This window comes from Zootoca vivipara, chromosome 1, assembly GCF_965207765.1.
Source record: "Zootoca vivipara chromosome 1, rZooViv2.hap1.1, whole genome shotgun sequence".
Taxonomy (NCBI): Eukaryota; Metazoa; Chordata; class Lepidosauria; order Squamata; family Lacertidae; genus Zootoca; species Zootoca vivipara.
Genome location: NC_142582.1, coordinates 89,437,492 through 89,460,003, shown reverse-complemented (window position 1 = coordinate 89,460,003; position 22,512 = coordinate 89,437,492). Strand labels below are relative to the sequence as shown.

The following is a 22,512-nucleotide window of genomic DNA, read 5'->3' as shown; positions in this document are numbered from 1 at the left end:
CGCTCCCCACTGCAACGCTCCTCATACCAAATGACTGAACTGAAGCCACGGTAAAAACAATTGCAGGAAACAGGCAGGCGGAAAAAGCTGGTGTATAAGCTCGGAGGACGGAAAGCACTTTCAACATCAGAGCAGCTGCCCCACAGAACTGCAGGTTCCCTTTTACACAGCTCTTGAGAGACATAAAGAACAGAGCCGTTAACCCCACTGCATGATGGGTTTTAAGAGTTAGAACATTGCTAGGCACTATAGTTGGCTTTGCTTGTTTTTTCGTCTGCTCCAACTTCCAAGAGAGATCTGCTGGGTGCTGCCCCTCTGTTCCTGTCCCCCTCTCTTCACCACACAGTTATGGAAATACCCCACCACCACCACCATTGGATTTCTTCCAATTTCTCTCTTCTTTAGTGGAACCTCTGGCTTAACCTCTTGGTCTCCTGACACAAATTATACACCATGAGCTAAGAACTTTGCTGTTGCTTCCCTACGCTCTCTAAAAACATGTCATTGCTGCTGTGCTCCCGCCTCTCCTCTCGTGTGTGTGTGTGTGTGAGAGAGAGAGAGAGAGAGAGAGAGACCTACACTGATGCTAAATTCCCCTTGGTGTCCCATTCCAGAGGCAGAGCTGTGTTATTTGGCTGCAACGAAAAACAGCAGAAAGAACCCGCAGACCTTAAATATGAAGGACCTCTCCTGGTGTCTCCCTTATTGCACATCTTATGGTTATCTGTAGAGGATGGTACAGTATAAGGACATTTATATGCAATCCCATTTTCAATCCTGCCAACACCTGCAAGAGTTTTGGGGTAGACAGACTATTTCGTTTCCAGCCAGGGAACGTCCTGTAACTTCCTGCTGAAATTTTGTGACTTTTCATAACCCCCCCCCCAATGTTCCAGGGCTGTTTTTGCTCTGCTTTTGCAGCACTGTGCGCAAGAGTGCACCCCCGGAAGGCAATAATGCAGTATCATTCGGGAAGCATCGCAGAGCGATTAATAAAGCAGAATGATGTGTGGACAGCCGGGTATAAATCCACCACTAATGCCCTGTTATTGCCTCGATGACATGTTGCAGAAAAACACCCATCTGGAGGGGCCCTGACAGATTTATTGTTGCTTCAGCTTTCCTGGAGCAGGGCCCGCTTTGGCAGATGCATGAAGTGTTACTCACAGTCGACACGATACCTATTTCTATCTGTCACCTCACAGGATACTGCCTTACACGGAGTTAGATCATTCGGCCATCTAGCTCAGTATTGTCCACACTGACTGGCAGATGCTCCCCAGGGTTTCTCTCATCCCTACTTGACAATGCCAGGGATTGAACCTGCGACTTGCAGCATGGAAAGCAGATGCTCTACTGCTGAGCTAGGCTTTCCCTTGACAAAGCTGGCTCTTGTCCATGAAAGCCTATGCCAGGAGGAAAATGTGGTCTTTACGGTGCCACAAGACAGACATTTCCTCCTCCTCTCTCTCCCTCGCTAATGCTAAAATTTAAATGGCAATCTTCTGGGGCAGAGACCTACCTCCATGATTTACTTTGAGAAAGTTCCATGGTGTATTGACCCGCACGTTTGTACACTCCAGCATTAGATATTGGGGCTCCTGGCAGTACGGTAGTTCTATCGCCTGCTGGCTCTTCCTAATAAATAAGACTAGGAGGCAACATGCAACAGGGACGGGAGAGAGCCGCCTGCCATCCTGAGTCAGGAGCGTCTAATCTGCTGCTTCCCTGGGGGGGGGGGGGGCTCCTGAAACGTCTTGGAGAGGCGGCCTCTCCTGACCCTGGGGAAACACAGGGCGGCCTCCATCTGCACCCAAGTCCGGAATTCCGGCCATGGGGTGGGAGGGAAACGGCACCTGTCGACGGCGCGGCGCTATCCAATCGACCTTGTAAGCAGGGGGCTAGACTGGGCACACTTCCCCAAGATCCCTCCCTCGCTCCCCGGCGCCCCTCACTCTCTGCTCTCCGGGCAAAGTTTATTAACAGGTGCCGTCGGGGCGAGAACAGCGGAACGGCGCGCGCCCCTCCAAAGATTTTCCGAGTGATCTCCCGCAAGAAGGAACGAAAGAGCCCTTTTGCTGACCTGCCAAGCTGTTGTAACAGTCGATCTCGATACTCTCCAGCAGCTGGCTCTGCTCGCCCGTGAGGCTTCTGCCCAAGCCGCCGCCGGCGCCGACGGAGGAGGACGAGGGTGCGGTGGCGGCGGCGGAGCTGGCGGCGTCTCCGTCCCCGTCGTCGTCCTCCTCCTGGGCCAGCAGCAACCCCTTGAGCTCCAGCAGCGCGCGGTGGTACTTGCCGATGGCCTCGCGGAATTTCTTCTCCTTGTAGCACTGCGCGCCTTGGCTCTTGAAATCCAGAGCCCTGCGGATCAGCTCGTCCGGCTCGGCGCTCTGGCTGCCCCCGCGCTGCAGGGCGCCCATCGACGACAGCGACGACGGCCCCGAGCCCCGCGCGCCGTCCGGGGCCGTCCGGCTGCCCGCGCTGGGCTTCCCGGCCGCGCCAGAGCACTGCCGCTCCATGCCCACTGCCTCGCTCCTCGTCGCCGCGAGCCGCCGCCTTTCGCCCTGCCTGCCCGGACACTCAGGCGGCGCCACAGCCTCCCGTCTGGCTGCGGCTGGTGGTGCCACCTCTCGGCTGGGCTCGGCTGCTCGCTCCCATCCTCCCGCGGCCAGGAGGGAGATGCCGCTGCTCCTGCTCCTTCTCCCCGCGCCGGGTGTCTGGCTGCTGCCGCCTCCCGCGTTGTGTTATGTTGGGGCGAGGATTGCGAGGGGGGTAATTCTGGCTAACCCGGAAGGAGCTTCTCGCTTTGCACGCGGGAGGGACGGGAGGGGAGGAGAGGTGGGGGCGAGGAGACACGGATCCCTGATCAGCTCAGCTCAGCTCACCTCACTCCCCTAACACCGCCGCCAGGACTAAGGGGCAACGAGAAAATCTTAGGAGGCGACGTACCGTAGGCAGGGGAAGAGTAGGAAAAAGTGCGCGCGACAAATTGGTGGGACAGACGCTGAGCCACGCGCGCGCCGCGGCGCCCCACCTTCCTCGCTGTTTACAGCATACCGGTAGGTACGCGAGCTCTTAAAGGCGCAGGCGGTGCTTTCGGATTAGGGGCAGAAATCGGGGAGGTGGGGGCTCTCCGGCGCCTGCGCTTGGCTGTGGGAGAGGAGAGGAGGGGCGGCGCCTGTCTATGGCACGAGGGAGACTTCTGCGTAGAACGTGCTGGGTTCCCGCAAAATGGGAGCTGCGCTGAGCGACTGGAGCGGAGGCGCGAGGACAGGAAGCTCAGGGGGGCAGTGGCGGGACGGTTGAAGTCCAAAGGTTGGAGGGCATGATCGATTCATTTGGTTTCAGAGCCGAAGAGCTGCCTTACTCGGAGTCTCGTCGGTATTGCCCACATTGAGTGGCAGCTGCTTTTCAGAGGACATTCCCGGCCCTACCAGGAGCTGCTGGGGGAATTCAGCCACCACGGGCAGGAGGGCAGCTGCCCCCCCAAATCAGTAAAACAATAAGAATCAATACAAATCTGAGGTTCTGCCCTCCCAACAAAAGCCTGCCCCCTCCCCAACAAAAATCCTGTCTATGCCCGTAGATCCAACCTGGGCTTTTTGCATGCAGAGCCTTTTTCTTTCGTCCTCAAAAGGCTCTGGGTCTTTGGAAGGTCTGCCCTTCATGTCATAGAATCAAAGAATTACAGTGTTGGAAGGGACTGCAAGGGTCATCTAGTACAACCCCCAGTAATAGTAGTAGTAGTAGTAGTAATTTTATTTATACCTTGCTCATCAGGCTAGGTTTCCCCAGCCACTCAGGGTGGCTTCTAGAACAATATTAAAAATAACATGTCAAACATTAAAAAAATTCCTGATATAGGGCTGCCTTCAGATGTCTTCTAAGGTTTGTGTAGTTCTTTTTCTCTTTGACAAGTGATGAGAGGGTGTTCCACAGGGAGGGCGCCATGGCCAAGAAGACCTCTGCTGGGTTCCCTGTAACTTCACTTCCCACAGTGAGGGAACCTCCAGAAGACCCTCAGAAGTGGTAACATTTGTGGCTTGACATGGCATGGTGGTGCAACCCCTCCACAAACAGCTCAGGTTGAATGCTCACTAAACATGTATTTGTGCCTTTCATTTTTTTTGCCCAAGTGTAGTACTTTACACTTCTCCTTGTTAAAATTCATCTTGTTTGCTTTGGCCCAGTTCTCTAATCTGCTAAGGTCATTTTGAAGTGTGATCCTGTCCTATGGGGTATTAGCCACCCCTCCCAATTTGGTGCCATCTGCAAACTTGCTCAGGATGCCCTCAAGCCCATCATCCAAGTCATTGATAAAGATGTTGAATAAGACTGGGCCCAAGACAGAACCCTGTGGCACCCCACTAGTCACTACAGTGGAACCTCGGTTTATGAACACCTCGGTTTACGAATTTTCGATTTATGAACGCCGCAGACCCATCTGGAACGGATTAATTCACTTTCCATTACTTTCAATGGGATAGTTTGCTTCAGCTTATGAACGCTTCAGTTTATGAACAGACTTCCGGAACCAATTACACCCATGCTTTGGGTTAAGTACGCTTCAGGTTGAGTGCTCCGCGGACCCATCTGGAACAGATTCATCCACTTTCCATTACTTTCAATGGGAAAGTTCGCTTCAGTTTATGAACAGACTTCCGGAACCAATTGTGTTCATAAACTGAGGTACCACTGTACTCTCCAGAATGAGGAGGAGCCATTGATGAGCACCCTTTGGGTTCGGTCAGTCAGCCAGTTACAAATCCACTGAATGGTAGCATTGTCTAGCCCGCATTTTACCAGCTTATTTACAAGAATATCATGGGGCACCTTGTCAAAGGCCTTGCTGAAATCAAGATAGGCTACATCCACAGCGTTCCCTTCATCTACCAGGCTTGTAATTCTGTCAAAAAATGAGGTCAGATTAGTCTGACATGACTTATTTTTCAGAAACCCATGCTGACTTTTAGTGATCACAGTGTTTCTTTCTAGGTGCTCACAGACCGTTTGCTTAATGATCTGCTCCAGAATCTTTCCTGGTATTGATGTCAGGCTGTCTGGGCGGTAATTATTTGGGTCCTCTCTTCCCCCCTTTTTGAAAATAGGGACATTTGCCCTGCTCCAGTCTGCTGGAACTTCGCCTGTTCTCCAGGAATTTTCAAAGATTATTGCCAGTGGTTCTGAAATCACCTCTGCCAGTTCTTTTAATACTCTTGGATGTAGTTCATCTGGCCCTGGGTGTTTGCGTGTATGTTTCTGCAACAAATAATGGTGTGTGTGGTAGAAACCAGAGACAGAACCTGTGAGCTTTAATCATATAAATTACAGAAACGGTGTGTGGGTGTGTTAAAGAGACAAAAATCCTACTAGACTGCCGTTAGTCATCTTTTGGCAACTATCTCCTGTTCAGGTATAAACGTCTCAATCAGTCTCTTTGTTGATGGCATTTAATTGCATTTTGATGAATTCCATGCAATAAAATGCACAGTGCTGGATTTTAGAGTATTCTCTTTGCTTAAGGAGGAAAGGGAAATTGTCCCAGGGAGTTAGCGATACTTACAAACAAGGCAGGCAGTTCCTACAAGGGCTTGAGGGGAATATGGCAGCACAAGTCACACTTTCTCAAACATGGCAGGATTTACTAGTGCAGAAAAAGCTAGGCAGATAAAGCCTGGAAATGGAGATAAAATAAGCGAGTGGAAGCACTTAAACAACAGATAAAGAATTTTAGCATCAACATAGCAGGGCTATAGACCATCCAGATAAATGATGACGTCTCTGTGTTTTGCATTATAGACTTGTTACAAATGTCACATCCAACACACACACACACACACACACACACACACACACACACACTGCACACTCTGGTTAGTCACGGCTAGTCTTACAATGTACTGTCTAACTGAGCATTTTCTCTGCTCAAAAAGCTACTGAAGAACATCAGTTTTATTATGCAGAGTTTCTTCCTTTTGTATGATGGCTGGGCCAATGAACAGAGTGTTGACCTTGGACCTGAGACGCTGCTTCCAAAGTCCGGCTCAGCCATGAAGTCACATGATATCCACCGTTGGCAAGTTGCTCTTAGTTTCCTGTTAGTAAAATGGATCTAGCAGAGATGGGGATAGGAGGGAACCTTATTCCATGTTAGACCATTGGTCTGTTCTAGCCTGGCATTGTCTCTACACAATCCCATATATAAAAATAATTTCAAATCTATTACAGACTGGGATAATATCCTTCACTTAAAATGTTTGTTTCCTCACAACAACTCTGTGAAGAAGGCTGGGAGACTGTGACTGGCCCAAGGTCACCCAGTGAGTTTCATAGCTGAGCAGGGATTTGAACCCTGGCCTCCCAAGTCCTAGTCCAACACTCTAACCGCTACACTTTGCACACTCTCTTTTAAACATGATTGCAATCTGTCTGTTGCTCTTTGACCTCCAGGGCCTTAGTCCCTGCATCCAGATCTTTTGTTTATTTGTTGTTTAAACCCAACAGTGCACACGCAGGGCGTTCTGCAGCATGAGAATAATTAGAAAGTAGTCAGGCCTCTTCCTCAGGGCGCTGTCAGAATGCTGTCAGCGGCTCCTAGCTGGTCGCCCAGGAAAGTATAAAGACAAAGGAAAGTTTCTTACAGTCTTTTTTTATTTCAACCTTTACAGGGAGAGGCTATAGAACCCAGCCTCTTGGAGAATGGCATTGTCGCAAGTGAATCTCCACTCCCTGTCTCTCCCACTTCCTCATTCATCACTTTTACGGGTGCTGCTACGTGCCCTCTGTCTTTGAGCAATTTGCTCTCCTACTTTTAAGGCTTGCCGGGTTCTGGGAGATGGAGGGTCTGGAATGCTCTCTAATGACGACGTGTCAGCCAGGTGTTGCTCTGGCTCTTCCATGATTTCCCAACTTTGTCCCTCATCTGCCTCTGAGCTGTGACCTCCCTCAAACCCCCTGTTGTAAATTTATACTGTCTTATTCTTCCTCCTCCCTGGAAGGGTCAGGATGGGGAGGCAGTCTCCACCATTCCTCCTCTGCCCAGTCCCCGACAGGGGCATACAATCTAAAGTCTGGTGGGGCCAGGGTGAGAACAGAGGGAGGGGTGAAGCAAAGGGATGAAGGGATGAATGGGAGCCCAGGCAGTTTGTTGTTGTGTGTAGGCGTGTTGTTTTCTTGTGATTACTTCGTTTTAAAGAATTAAGCACAGATGTCTGGGCAAAGGGTGATGACTAGTACAAGGATATATTCAGCCTTTCCTTGTCTGTGACTATCTGCTTAGTCAGCATGTTTATGGCCACAAAAGACAGTGTTTGTTGACTTTAAGAGTTTTAAGGACACAGTGCAAATGGGACGAAAAGTCTGTCCATGTCCAAACACGAATGGAAACGTCCATCAAGGTATTTATTGTAGAGATAGGCACATTCCAGGGCAGATAGGCACACCTTCTTAGCATCAAGTTCCAATATCAGGAGCACACAGAAATATTTGTAATGGCTGTTCTATGATCATTGTGCTCCCTCCCTCTGGAGATTTGTCAGAATTATCTCTGAATTCTTTGCAGAAGTGTTGCAAAATCTTGCTATTATTAGGGGTGATTTGTGCGTGTGTGCTTGCAACTAAGTGAGCTGCGATAGAAATAGAAGCACATTGCCTAGTCTGCATTCATATTGCATGATTTCCCTCATGTATCCCAGTCTGCTTGCCAAGGTGACACACAATTACATCTGGACTGTGGCCTTTATGTGACACAATCTATTTTCTCTCTGGCTTACGCATTGCCTACCTTTTATTCACCTTGGGTTCCCTCCCTTGTGGGCCATAAGGCACACCAACTATGCTCCCTTCTCCAGCAATCTGTCCCTATGACTTGGATGATATGTTCTGCATACCACACTGTCTTGTCATTTGTGGAAGGTGACATTTGATTAGTTAAGGAGTGCCGCAACAATACTTGGAAATCCTGTAGGTATGAATTCAGATACACCCAAGTTTTCTTTCAATCTCTTAACCCACAAGAAGTGGGAGTCTTTCCACTCCACCCACAGGCGTAGTCATCTTCAAAATAAGATGGTAAAATAATACTGACACAAACCTCCCCCACCTCAAGGAATAGGCCCTAGAAGCCTTGGTACTCCCTGTGATGTTTTCCTCCCAATTCAGTTTTTCAGACCGATTCTTTTGGAATTGCCACCAAGTCCTGTGCTGACAGAAGATCTGACTGGCTAGGAATGCAACGCAGTGGGGAATTGTGGAGCCTGAAGATTACGTGGACATTTGGTGAACCCTTGTGATGTTTTTTTTTATTAACCAACCCTATCTCAATATAGTTCCCATAAAGTATGAATTCATTTGGAAGTACCATATATACTCGAGTATAAGCCTACTTTTTCAGCACCAAAAAAGTGCTGAAAAAACCGCCCTCGGCTTATATTCGAGAGAGGCGGGTGGCGGCGGAGAAATGAACAGGACCGGGGGTTCGGAGAAACGCTGTGCTGCGACTCTCCGAACCCCCGTCCTATGCCTGCTCTGTGCGAGGTGGCGGGGAGGGAGAAGTGGCGACAGCTGGGGAAGGCATAGGATGGTTTTTATTTTTATTTTTGAAATTTACCAGTAGCTGCTGCATTTCCCACCCTTGGCTTACACTCAAGTCAATAAGTTTTCCCAGGTTTTTTGAGGTAAAATTAGGTGCCTCAGCTTATATTCGGGTTGGCTTGTACTTGAGTATATACGGTGGCTATAATTTGCGCTTTCCCAGTTTCCTTTTCCCATTTATGACTTAGGTTGCTTGCCTATTTTCCCCTTATTTTTTCCTTACAATTAGATGTTATTGCTCATTCATTGGTTTTTCTCTAAACGTATACTGTAAACATACTACAAGAATTATATTTATGTTGTTTTTCTTTTGTATTCTTACCATGTCCATGCATATTTTATTTTTAATTTTTATTTATTTATTGAATTCACAGTGGTACCTTGGTTTATGAACTTAATCCATTCCGGAAGTCCGTTCTTTAACCAAACCGTTCTTAAACCAAGGCGTGCTTTCCCATGGCAGCGGGGGACTCAATTTACAAATGGAACACACTCAACAGGAAGCGAAACATGTTCTGCTTCCAAGGCAAAGTTCACAAACCAAAACAGCTACTTCTGGGTTTGCAGCGTTCTTAATCCAAGTTGTTCATAAACTAAGCTGTTCTTAAACCAATGTACCAAGGTACCGCTCTATACCCAGAGGTCTCAGGGTGGTTCACAGAAAAGATCACAATATATAAAATCAAAATAAGAACAATAACTCAATTAACACCCCTCCCCCAAAGAGCCACATTTTAAAAGGGTATAGGATGTCAATCAGGTCAACCAAAGGCCTGGTTAAAAAGGAACGGTTTTGACTGACGCCTAAAGATGTGTGATGAAGGTGCCAGGTGAACCTCTCTGGGGAGAGCATTCCATAAACGAAGAGCCACTGCAGAGAAGGCCCCGTTCTTGTGTTGCCACCCTCTGGACCTCTCAAGGAGGAGGGCACACAAAGGAGGGCCTCAGAAGATGATCTCAGGTTCTGGGTAGGTTCATATGGAAAGAATTTTATTTCTTCTCTTTCCATATGAACCTACCCAGACCCTGAGAGGAACCTACCCAGACAGCAAGAGGAATTCAAACTCACACTTTAAAGTCTTACAGAACCATCCACTTCGTAAGTCGCAAAGATGTGTGTTGCTGTACTTAGCCCCATTCACATGCTCATTCATGCAGATATGAATGTGTGGAAGAAGCGGATCATGGCAACTGAATCTGATTGCCATGTGTTCGTTATTCGAACTTCTGAACAGAGTCAGGTGCATATGTCACAGCATGAGTGTCTCCTGCAACAATACAAAACAAACCTGTACCAACTCCAGATGTATACACATCTTAAATCACAGATGGGGAACCTGTGGTCCTCTGGATGTCTCAGACCCTAGCTCCCATCAGCACCATCACTCATGGCCAATTGGAGTTCTGGAGGGCCCAAGGTTCAGTTGGTACAACTGAAGCCAAACTCTGCCCTATCATAATCTTTCCCATTGTTGCTCTTGCCTGCACCTTCCCCAGCACACACTTGTGGTTCCTCTGCTGACTCTTGCCCTCTCACTGCAGTCAAATTAATAAAACATATTGCGGGGGAAAGCAGCACAGATCTGTATTTTGACAGCTTGAACTGCATGCCTGGAAATTATGTTCTGGAAGGACTTCTCAAGCGGGCAACTCCATCACATGATTTCTGTAATAGCAACACACACAGATTCTATTTAAATTCTCATGCGAGGCTTTTAGACAAGCTCTTCAAGGAAGGGATGTGCCTGCTTTTTAGCTGAAAATGTGCCAAGTAATGAATAAAGAAGCATAAGTAAGTATTGGTCACACTGGACCTCCTCTCCCCAAAGGGATAAGGACACACTGGAAGTCTAGCATAAAAACCTCAGGGGGATGTAGCGCATTGAAAGGGATGAAATGGGAGGATTATCCTGGCTGTGGGCTGTCCAAGTGGGTCCTCAGAGCTCTTAAGGGCCTGTCCTCAAATTTGCTTCCCCACAGCAGAGCTTATGAGCGACTGAAATTCAGAGACATCAAGCAGTATGGAAAGAGAGCTCACCAGGGGGGCACTCACACATCTACAAAGCGAGGGGGGAGATGAATCACACACGAATTTGCATAACACGCTGATTTAGATGTATAGATGTGAATCTAGAATTATTGGAGAAGGCAATAACCAGGTGCTCATGCTTCCTCAGATGATCAACTTCAAGGCCTGTGCTTACGGTTCTTTACCTTTAAACTAGACTCACAGTTTGTGCAGAGGGGAAAGTGGTAGGCAGAGCAAGAGTTGAGCACTTCTCTCCCACCAGACAATTCTCCATGACAATCACACCGTGCAACTCACCAGTCCAGTGTTTTCAACCACTCTTGTGTCTTAGTGCCTGTCCAATTGCTTTGGCTAATTTCCAAAGATGTCCTCACCTCCAGATCTTTTTATAGCTTGGGATACAAAAACTACTTGACATGACTGAGTGCTTTGGCTGCATCTATGAAGAAGAGAAAAGTGCCAATAATGTATTTCTGGGAATAGTGAAACACTGTGAGTAATCTTACAAAATTATCTGGCCATTTGTCATTTCAACGCTCTTTTGCAGCCTTCAGCGATGAGCATGCATGCCAGAGCTGTTCCACGGTGCTGAAATGCCGAAAGGCAGGGGTCCCTATTTGGCAATTTCCACCAAACCCTGCTCCCCTGCCCCACCCCTGATGCCAGCAGAGGGGGTTCCCTAGCGCAGCCAATCCCTACTTACTGGGGTTCATTGATCAACTGATTAGCACTCCCAGAAAGCCCTGCTGGCATCAGAGACCTGAATTCAAATGCTGACTCACAAATGAAACTCATTGGGTGACTTTGGACCTAACCCCACAGGGTATTGTTGTGAGGTTGAAATGGGAGGAAGATCCACTTATGTCACCCTGATATCTATGGAGGGAGGTGATTGTATAAACTGGAAGGTGGCCCTGCAAATTTAGTACTATTAAGCTCCAAGTGCCATAGCCAAGATATAATGAACAGACTGTTATGTTGTGAATTAGTGTAGCACAGTCACTCAGAAAGTAAGCTGTGAACCAGGTAGCCATTGTTCTAACTTCACTTTTACCATGAGTTCACTTGGTGATCTTAGTTTGGTGCTCTGCCTCAGGTCCTATTAGCAATATACCTGAAGGATCGTCTCCACCCCCATCGTTCTGCCCAGACACTGAGGTCCAGTGCCGAGGGCCTTCTGCCAGTTCCCTCGCTGCGAGAAGCCAAGTTACAGGGAACCAGGCAAAGGGCCTTCTCGGCAGTGGCACCTGCCCTGTGGAACGCCCTCCCACCAGATGTCAAAGAGAAAAACAACTACCAGACTTTTAGGAGACATCTGAAGGCAGCCCTGTTTAGGGAAGCTTTTAATGTTTAATAGATTACTGTATTGTATTTTAATGTTTTGTTGGAAGCCGCCCAGAGTGGCTAGGGAAACCCAGCCAGATGGGCGGGGTATAAATAAATAAATTATTGTTATTATTGTTATTATTATTATGTAGGGATAATAAAAGGTCCCTGGGTGGTTAAGTCCAGTTAAAGGCGACTATGGGGTTGCAGAGCTCATCTCGCTTTCAGGCTGAGGGAGCTGGCATTTGTCCACAGACAGCTTTCCGGGTAATGTGATGTGACCAGCATGACTAAAGCACTTCTGGCACAATGGAATACTGTGACGGAAATCAGAGCGCATGGAAACGCTGCTTAACTTCCCACCGCCGCAGTACCTGTTTATCTACTTGCACTGGTGTGCTTTCAAACTGCTAGGTTGGCAGGAGCTGGGATAGAGCCAATGGCAGCTCACCCTGTCGTGGGGATTTGAACCACCAACCTTCTGATCGGCAAGCCCAAGAGGCTGAGTGGTTTAGACCACAGCACCACCTGTGTGTAGGGATGAGAACACTGACTTTCAGTATGTCTCTGAATGCAGTTGCTGGAAGCTGCAGGAAGGGAGAGTGCTGCTGGGCTCAGGTCCTGATTGTGGGCTTTCCTGAAGTATTAGCTTGACAATGGTGAGAACAGGATGCTGGCCTAAATAAGGCCACTGGTCTGATCCAGCAGCCTCTTCTTTTGTTTTTAGGAGATACATGAAACAGTGTCAATGTGCTAATGTATTAATTTTATTTATGGCATTTTATACACCTATGAAGCAAATCCCGTGGTTACTTTACCAAGAAAAACCCCCCATGAAAAATAAAGAATGCAATAAAAATAAACTAAAGCAATGTTAATATAATATCTGTAGCAGCATAAAATAAACAGAAATAGCTATGAAACCAACCTAAGACACATAAAACCATCATAAAAAAACAAGGGAGAAAATAGTAAATGTCACAGATTTAAAATGCACTAAAATTCAAAGGCTTGGGGGGAATAAAAAGGTCTTCACCTTGTGTTAAAAGGACAAGAGGAACCTATCTGGGGAGGGCTTTGTGCAAATGAGTTGCCTGCACTAAGTCTTTGATGTCTTATAGATGCTAATTAACATAATTACCATTTTCTTCTGTCTTCCCTTTCCCCCTGTTTCTTAAATAGGGAAGTGAGAACCCTGACCTGTATGAGAATTGTTTGCCTATATAAATAAGTAATGTTTTGTGCTACGTTGCTTCCATCCTCACTGCGCTCCTAGAAAAATACTGATATTCACTGCAGGTTGCAGAACAATTGCATTGCACACATATGGATGAGTCTTAATCTGGTATGGAAAGCAGGAAGCCATTATGGAACTTTAATTATACAAATTAGGCTCTTTGCATAAGAGCAGGTTAGTTATGTACTTGGAATGCATTTCTTTTCCGTGTACTGTGAGGCTAATTAATTACACGCACCCCCGCCCCGAATATTCCTATTCTAAATGCTAAGCAACCAGCCCCATCTGGCCCTGCAGAGAAAATTCCACCACATGGAAATTCACTGATGTGTGCAAAGCATTGGAAAGCACCCATCTGCATCTCAGGGGCCTTTCCCTCACCTCTCATACTGGATTGTTACCAGCTCTGCATTTGGTGGATCAGCTGCCTTCCACAGTATGGGCAGAATGGCGAAATGTGGGTTCCAAATCACATGCCCCTTTCCTGGCAATTTACAAATTGTGAGTTCATTCTAATGTGGATTAATAATAATAATAATAATAATAATAATAATAATAATAATAATAATAATTACTCTGGGCGGCTTCCAACAGAATATTAAAACACAATAATCTATTAAACATTAAAAGCTTCCCTAAACAGGGCTGCCTTCAGATGTCTTCTAAAAGTTTGGTAGTTGTTTTTCTCTTTGACATCAGATGGGAGGGCGTTCCACAGGGCGGGTGCCACTACCAAGAAGGCCCTCTGCCTGGTTCCCTGTAACTTGGCTTCTCGCAGCGAGGGAACCGCCAGAAGGCCCTCGGCACTGGACCTCAGTGTCCAGGCAGAACGATGGGGGTGGAGACGCTCCTTCAGGTATACTGGACCAAGGCTGTTTAGGGCTTTAAAGGTCAGCCCCAACACTTTGAATTGTGCTTGGAAATGTACTGGGAGCCAGTGTAGGTCTTTCAAGACCGGTCTTATGTGGTCTCGGTGGCTGCTCCCAGTCACCAGTCTAGCTGCCGCATTCTGGATTAGTTGTAGTTTCCGGGTCACCTTCAAAGGTAGCCCCACATAGAGCACATTGCAGTAGTCCAAGCTAGAGATAAATAGAACATGCACCACTCTGGCGAGACAGTCTGCGGGCAGGTAGGGTCTCAGCCTGCGTACCAGATGGAGCTGATAAACAGCTGCCCTGGACACAGAATTGAACATGCAACAAGCAAGTTACCGTACTTTTCCATCTATAAGATGCCCGCATATATAAGATGCCCCCTATTTTTGGGGTGACATTTCAGAAAATGGGAGGGGTAGTGGCAAAAAGTTGTTGAGCTTTTTTGGGGGAGGATTACCAAGAGTTGTTGAGTTTTTTTTAAGGAAAATTGCTCACCTTCACGCATCGCAAAATCCACCTCCCATCTGTCCCCTCGCCAGCAGAAGCTGCCAATCGCCAGCGCAATTGCCACAGTGTCAGCCAATCAACACCACCCATTGACGCAGCAACCAATAACACGCACAATAACTGCTGACAGCCGCAGCAGCAACCAATCCTACGTCCACTCTATGCACTACCTATGTATAAAACGATCCCCACTTTTAAGCATGATTTTAAAGGGGGGAAATCTAGTCTTATACAGTGGTGCCTCGCTAGACGAAATTAATTCGTTCCACGGGTCTTTTCTTATAGTGAAAAATTCGTCTAGCGAATCCCATAGAAATGCATTGATATTTTTTTGAATTTTTTTTTTGCCCATAGGAACGCATTAATTGAATTTCAATGCATTCCTATGGGAAACCGCGATTCGCTAGACGAATTCTTCGTAAAACGCATTCGTCTAGCGAGGCAAGCTCTGCTCGAAAAATCCTTTCGTTAAGCGGAAATTTCGTTAAGCAGGGCATTCGTTAAGCGAGGCACCACTGTATATGGGAAAGTACAGTATTTCAGTAGGATCTGCAGAACATTGTTTCTTTGTTAGAATATCAAGTATATTTGTATCTTCCGCCACCCCAATAAAATATGGCCAGGCTTTTGTGCATCTATGCTAGTTTATGGCTTAGTCCCAAGGAGGTTGCCCTGGAGGCTTTGTTTCCCAAACTTTGGTCTCCAGCTGTTTTGGACTACAACTCCCATAATCCCTAGCTAGCTGGACCAGTGGTTAGGGATGGTGGGAATTGTAGTCCAAAAAAACACAGCTGGAGACCCAAGTTTGGGGAGACACTGGTTTTGAAGGATACCCTGTATTGTATCATGGCTCATTGAACAAAGACTGCACAATATCCCTGACTTTTGAATTTATATTGTTATAGATCGTTCTAACAATTAATAATTGGTAGGATTTTGATTATTTTGGAGTACTGCGTGGAAAAGGAGAGGCTCAGCTTTCTTTCTAAGCCAGGGCCTCACCTGGGATCAACATAAAAGAAGGTGCTGATAGCCAATCTGAGAGGAATTCTTGGGCCTGGCAAAACAGAAGGTTGCCTGGGTAACTGGGTGTGAAGTGACAGGAAAAGAGAGTATTTAGAGCAGGGGTCAGCAACCTTTTTCAGCCGTGGTCCCTCAGACCATGTGGTGGGTCGGACTATATTTTTTGGGGGAGAAATGAACGAATTCCTATGCCCCACAAATAACCCAGAGATGTATTTTAGATAAAAGCACACATTCTACTCATGTAAAAACATGCTGATTTCTGGACCGTCCATGGGCCGGATTGAGAAGGCGTTTGGGCCGCATCTGGCCCATGGGCCTTAGGTTGCCTTCCTATGCTTTGAGTAGACTAGTGTCACCGGGGGGGGGGGTGCACAGCAGGGCTGGTGAGGTATACAGTATGGCCTAAGGAGAGGGTGTGCCTCCAAGGGGCCAGATAGAGAAGCTTGGAGGGCCACAATTAGCTTCCAGGTCTGAGGTATAGCTATATATACCATAGACTGAAGTAGCACAAAATTTCCCTTACACTAAGCAGGGAAGTTTGTTTAGCACATTCTGCAGTCACACCCAGGGGCTTGTCAGGCAGCAACTACAGGGCTCTGTTGCTCAACTCTTTTTCTGTAGGGGAATGTCACAAAGATATGCAACCTATCTTTTCAACCTAGGTTAATTAGGAACAGTTTCCTCTGGCCATTTCTCACTAATTGCAGCAGGAGGGAGAACCCAATTAAACAGCCACTGGAAACCCTGAGGGAAAATTTAGGTCTGCCCCCAGTCCTTGTCACATGCAATAACAATGGGGGAAAGGGAAGTATAAAGCTATATGGAAACCAGGGACTTGGCTAGAGTGGTAAAGAAAAAGCGATTTACAGTACATGCATCATATCTGTGATATAACACTGTGCCACCAGATGGTGACGTGGAGCCCCATTTTTATCTACCCGTTTTCCCTGTTTTAAATTTACAACTTTAAAATGAAACGCTTTTTTGATGTGTCTATCAGGCATCCCCAAACTTCGGCCCTCCAGATGTTTTGGACTACAATTCCCATCATCCCTGACCACTGGTCCTGTTAGCTAGGGATCATGGGAGTTGTAGGCCAAAACATCTGGAGGGCCGCAGTTTGGGGATGCCTAGTCTAGATCCAGCCCAGGGACACAATGTCTCTTCTCCAGTTTGCCACAAGCTATGGCTGCCTGTTCTCCCAGTACAACCCGTCCCATGCTTTTTCTGTGCATATGGATATAGAATATACAGGGGCACACTCAAAACAAAGGACATGCTTATTACACCTGGTGTGGAGGCTGTCTGTGTGAGAGCAAACGGAGAGGGGAAGCATGCTGTAAGGAAGGGCCCTCACTACAAACTGCAAGACACAGCTTTTTGGAAGTTACAGTAGAGGCATGAGGGTGATGTCGTGTGGTGCTTGAAGACATAAGGGTGAAACCTTCTGCCTTCTCAGCTGTGTAAATTTTTCTTCCCCTTAGTGGGGAAAAGGTCATTAAACGACTTCTAATCTCTTGCAAAAGCAAAACAACAGGCTGAGCTCCATATGCTGGTCACTTGGCAGTCTTGGAAGAGATAGCGTCAAAGAGACGCAGATGGTGAAGAAACATATTATAGTGCGTATGAATGTTATCATGTATTACAGGGAGGGGAGCAGGGGGTGGAGGAGGGAAGGAAATTAGTGAGAGAGAAAGATAGAGGTTGGGGTTACCAGGCAACCAGAACTAGTAAAGAATAACATGAAAGGACAGCAGGGAGGAAGGCTTCAAAGCAAAGAACTGGCAGAGCAAATTAGATTTCTGGAAAAAAGTGATTAATTTATTTGTCACATTCCAAAGAAGGTTAGGAAATCCGTTGAAAATATATCACTGGTACTGAAGACCATGGAAATAAATGGACCAACAGGGCACAAACCAAGATGAAAGTTAAGCAGAGGGCGGGAGCAATTTAGCTGCTCCACAGAACATAGATGGGAACCTCCAGAGGTTGTTGAGCTCCAGCTCCCATCAGCTTTTATTTTAAGAAGCAAGTAATATTCTAAAATAACATATACTGCATATACACAACTACATAACATAGCCACATATCATAATGCATCATAACATCAAATCCCAGGTGCAAGTGAGGGGAAGGATTTCTATATTCTGTATTTGCATTTCTTTGCCATTTAGGGGACTATCCTTTAAAGCAGCATCTCCTGGCTCTGGACTGCTATTGCAAATTTGAATGAACCTTTTCTGGGTCTTTCTGGCTGGGGTTTCCTGATTAACAAAAGAATTTCCTGTTTGTTTTTTGAAGCCTTGGTTGTGTATGTTCCCTTTACTAAACTGGGTAGAAATAAATTGTCCAATATTATTATCTGCTTTTGCATGGGGCATTGTGAGAGATGGGAATAATTTAAGTAATTTCTAAGGTCCCCCTTCAGTATTCCCAGGGCAGTGTACAGTTGCTAATAAGCTTACAATAAAAAGCATACAAACAAATAAAAGACATAGAAACAATAGTCATAATACCAATAAAAGCCAGCAAAGCCGTACTATAAAATGAAAATCATCCATAAAACATGCTGAAATGCTTGCGCCCTATTTTTAAAGGTCTTATTCCTCTACATTTGAGAACAAGGAGCTGAGACTGAGAGCGAATGGCCAAATACAGCCTTGCAGTGCAGACCAGGATAGAAATCTCCAGATTGCTGTTTTTGAGGCCACCAGATGGAAAAGCAGAAACACCCTGGCACAACTCCATCATTTCTAAATGCACTTCTGTCTGACGGCCTCTACTATGCATAGGCACTAAATTACCCTGCAGTTGTTTGAAACTCATTATCTATTGAAATGACCAGGGAATGACTCGCAACAACTCTGTAACACAAGTCCGCTGTTAGTATCCGTTGCTGTAGACTGGGGCCCTTCAGATTTTACTAGACTACAACTCCCATCATGTTCATATGCTCAAAGCAGTATAACATTTAAATAATAAATAATAATAAATTATCCCTGATCGTTGGCCATGCTGCCTGGGGCAAGGCTGATGAGAGTTGTGGTCTAACAGCTTCTGGAGGGCACCACATTAGCTACCTGCAATGTTGGGGGAGTGCTGGCTGCACATCAGCGGCTCTTGATAATCCATGGGTAGGCAAACTAAGGCCCGGGGGCCATATCCGGCCCAATCGCCTTCTAAATCCGGCCCGCAGACGGTCCGGGAATCAGTGTGTTTTTACATGAGTAGAATGTGTCCTTTTATTTAAAATGCATCTCTGGGTTATTTGTGGGGCATAGGAATTTGTTCATATTCCCCCCCCCATATAACCCCCCCCGCAAGGTCTGGGGGACAGTTGACCAGCCCCCTGCTGAAAAAGTTGCTGACCCCTGATTAATCCCTCCATGTAGTCCAGTGTTATCCCTACAGAGAAATGGGTGGGCTGGGGCAGGTAACATATGACCGCTCTGTTGCAATATGGTGCTCTTGCCATTCACAACAGAGAATGACATAGAGCCAAAATGATACAGGGAAGAAGAGTGTTCCTCTCAAGTCCCGTCACCCCCATCTTTGTATAGTTTAATCTAAGGTAAGAATGAGAGAAGTTAATAAAGAAGACAACATAATATAGATATAACCATTTTCTCCCCATCCTCCAATCAGTATCAGCAGAAACTAGAAAGTCACCAAGATCTGTTGCCAGACATAAAGAATCATAGAGGTATAGTAAGTGTTGCTTCCCAGGATGTTTCTAATTAGGCTTTGATAGACATTTTTTTCCCCATGCTGCCCAGGTGTTACGGGTGCTTCTGTAGCTTTTGAGGCCTATAATTTAAACTTTGCTAGCAATGCACTTTGAAAGCAATATAAAACATGAGCACTGATTAATCCCTACTCACCTCCCACCTAAGAGATGCACTGCAGGATATAATTATTGCTATGAAAGCACTTTTAGATTCTTGGATCAAAGACATGTAAGTGTCCATCATTATTTAGGCTGGAATCCTTTCCTATTTACCATTGAATTCAACAGAACTTACTTCTTAGTAGAAATGGATAGGACAGTTTTTGAGAATGACCAGCCCTTTTGTCGTTCTCATCTGCCATCATGAACTAGAACAAGACTATCAGCTTTGTTGGTCAATGATTTACAAAATACCGGTACTTTTGAAGTTTGGGAAGGCAGCATTCCTAAGTATTCTTCCTATGCCAGTAAATACAAACTATGTGCCATGAGGAAACTATGATCTGTCATGACAAATAAAAATAAAAAATAATGAAAGGCTCCTGTGAATTCAAAGTATTCACTGACCAATGGGCTTGCCCGCTGTGCCTGTATAATTCACTGATATGGTAATAACTACTTCCAATTGGCCGCTTCTGGGTTGGGATGCAATTAGGACACGACTTTGGGACAAAGGCCCAGGGCCCTGCTCAGCTGAATTAGCAGGATGACCACCAAACTCAGCAGGGCTGGCCTATAATATTGTTATAAACTTGTAGGTTCCAGATCTTTTAACCCCTGGACCCAGCAAATGTTAAAATGTAAGCCAGGCTGGCTTCCTGATGAAATAATTCTCTGAGGAGATGGGCATTAAAAGGCGACAAAGGGCAAAGGCTCTGTGCCAGAATAAAAATGGGAGGGGCCTCTCTTCCAGCTTTGTGTCAGGTAGAAGACAAAAGGAGACTTTCTGGAACAGAATGGAGAGTTTAGAATGTTTTATATCATGTTTGAAGTCTGTTTGAATCCAAGGCTTCAGCTATGGGAGAAGCCAGAGTGTAATGCTGGGAGCCCCTCCATCATAGGCTCAGGCTGTGTGTGTGTATGTGTGCGTGCGCAAATAAGCCATATATCATAAAGACACCACAGTCTCTGCTGTGCCTCATTTCCAAAAGGAAACGGGAACCCTGGGCAACCACCTGGACCCCCGGGAATCTCTTGCTGCTCAGAGATTGGTGTGGCATGCAACACTGGTGTCAGAAGTAAGAGACGACACAGTGCTATCTAAAAAGTTTCCTCCCACCCCCAAGACTATTAAACCTAGAGTCTGAAATTACCGGTCTGTACCTCTGCCTAACATAGATCAGTAGTCCTATCTCTGCACTGGATGTGATTTGCATACCCAATAATTCCGATGTAGATTCTGGGCAATCCCCTACCTCTTGTTATTCCTCTGCAGGTGCCACACATGCTTACCTCCTTCCATTCTGGAAGCACAGCTGAAAAAACACTGACTCAGCAACATGGGTCTGGACAGTAGAATAATAATCATGAATATGAATTAGGAAATGTTGACCTATAAACCATCGCTTTAACTATACGGACCATCGCTTTAACTATATGGAAGTGAGAGCTGGACCATAAAGAAGGTTGATCGCCTAAGAATTGATGCTTTTGAATTATGATGCTGAAGGAGACTCTTGAGAGTCCCATGGACTGCAAGAAGTTCAAACCTATCCATTCTTAAGGAAATCAGCCCTGAGTGCTCACTGGAAGGAGAGATCCTGAAGCTGAGGCTCCAATACTTTGGCCACCTCATGAGAAGAAAAGACTCCCTGGGAAAGACCCTGATGTTGGGAAAGATGGAGGGCACAAGGAGAAGGGGATGGCAGAGGACGAGATGGTTGGACAGTGTTCTTGAAGCCACCAACATGAGTTTGACCAAACTGCGGGAGGCAGTGGAAGACAGGAGTGCCTGGCGTGCTCTGGTCCATGGGGTCATGAAGAGTCAGACACGACTAAACGACTAGACGACAACAACAACCTATAAACACTTGATGAAATGCATACGGGTGCGGGGAAAGTATGTGTGCAACTTTTGAGAAAAAAATTGTGAAGTTACAGGTGTTAAGCAACAGACAATCCATTCCAAGGCTGCAATCCTATATCCACTTATATTGGAATGTACCCAACTTAACTCAGTGGAACTTATTTTTGAGAAAGACATCTCACTGTAATCTCTCAAGAATGTATCCTAAAAGAACAGAGGTCAGACCACAAGCAACTAAGCCCAGCCAACTAGTTTAGGGTGCATGATTTCAATGGGCTCCATAGCACATTTTTGTCGGGTATTGGGCTCAAGATTAAATAGCTTGTAATTAGAGTGGCAGACCTTGGAGCCTCAAATTTCAGCCCACCTCTCATTCTTCATCATAGTAGTGGCCCCCCTGCGGCTCCGTGCCCAGTGCAACCAAATCAGTCGTGCTCCCCTCAATCCACCTCTGTAATTAAGGTTGCCAATTTTTTTTGTTCATGAATTTCTGCTTTTTTTACTTCAACCTTACCATGTTTGAAATTTAGCAGACATGAGAAACGCCACCCCACCCCCAGTCCTTATTTCCATGCCCCAAAACCTGGTTTCTGTAGTTACAGGTAGGTAGCCGTGTTGGTCTGACGTAGTCGAAACAAAAAATAAAAAAAATTCCTTCCAGTAGCACCTTTGAGACCAACTAAGTGTGCTGTTAAAAGCATACACGTTGGCCTTTTGTTTTTTGGCGGGTTAGATTTACAACCAACTATGCAACGGTATACTTCATATGTGTTGCATTTGAAGCGCTGGTGTGTGTATCTGATTTACTTTTCAGCGCAATCCTAACCACGTCGACTCAAGAGGTAAATCCTATTGATACCCAATGGGACTTATTCCCGTGTGTGGAGCTAGAATCGCACCCTTAGACTTTTTAAATGTCCTTAAAAAGACACCCTTTACTTTTCACTCCTAAAATTATATTTCACCCACTTTGCTTTTTAGCGCCCATCAGGGGTGCGCAATCCTTCTGGGACCCCAAAAGGATTACTCCTCCAGTCGCTGAAGGGACAACTACGCATACTCCACGCTCGGCTCTCTCGTCGCCGCTCTAGCCATTCGCTTCGCCTCATCTCCGAGGCTTGCCATCCTAGGCAACGTCTCTCTATGGTGCAGTGAGGTCATAGAATT

The 22,512-nt window shown here is 46.3% G+C and overlaps 1 protein-coding gene and 1 long non-coding RNA gene across 4 annotated transcripts in view; both read right to left on the bottom strand.

The window, feature by feature from the left end:
• The window catches only part of TTC9 (tetratricopeptide repeat domain 9), a 31,620-nt gene extending 27,752 nt beyond the window's left edge, over positions 1–3,868 (bottom strand). For both annotated transcript variants that reach the window (XM_035097464.3, XM_060273742.2), the window contains exon 1: positions 2,084–3,868. In XM_035097464.3, coding sequence (XP_034953355.3) covers positions 2,084–2,519 — 436 coding nt within the window. In that variant the 5' untranslated portion in view covers positions 2,520–3,868. The remainder of the gene's footprint in view (positions 1–2,083) is intronic.
• A 1,564-nt stretch (positions 3,869–5,432) lies between these two features.
• On the bottom strand, positions 5,433–22,471 carry LOC148687662 (uncharacterized). 2 transcript variants are annotated; one of them, XR_015950133.1, is made up of 3 exons: positions 22,315–22,471; positions 10,919–11,060; positions 5,433–10,649 (listed from the first exon to the last, which is right to left on the bottom strand). It is a non-coding gene; the product is annotated as an uncharacterized LOC148687662 (long non-coding RNA). The 2 variants fall into 2 exon arrangements; XR_015950132.1 differs by having other exon boundaries at positions 22,373–22,458.
• Positions 22,472–22,512: the final 41 nt, after the last annotated feature.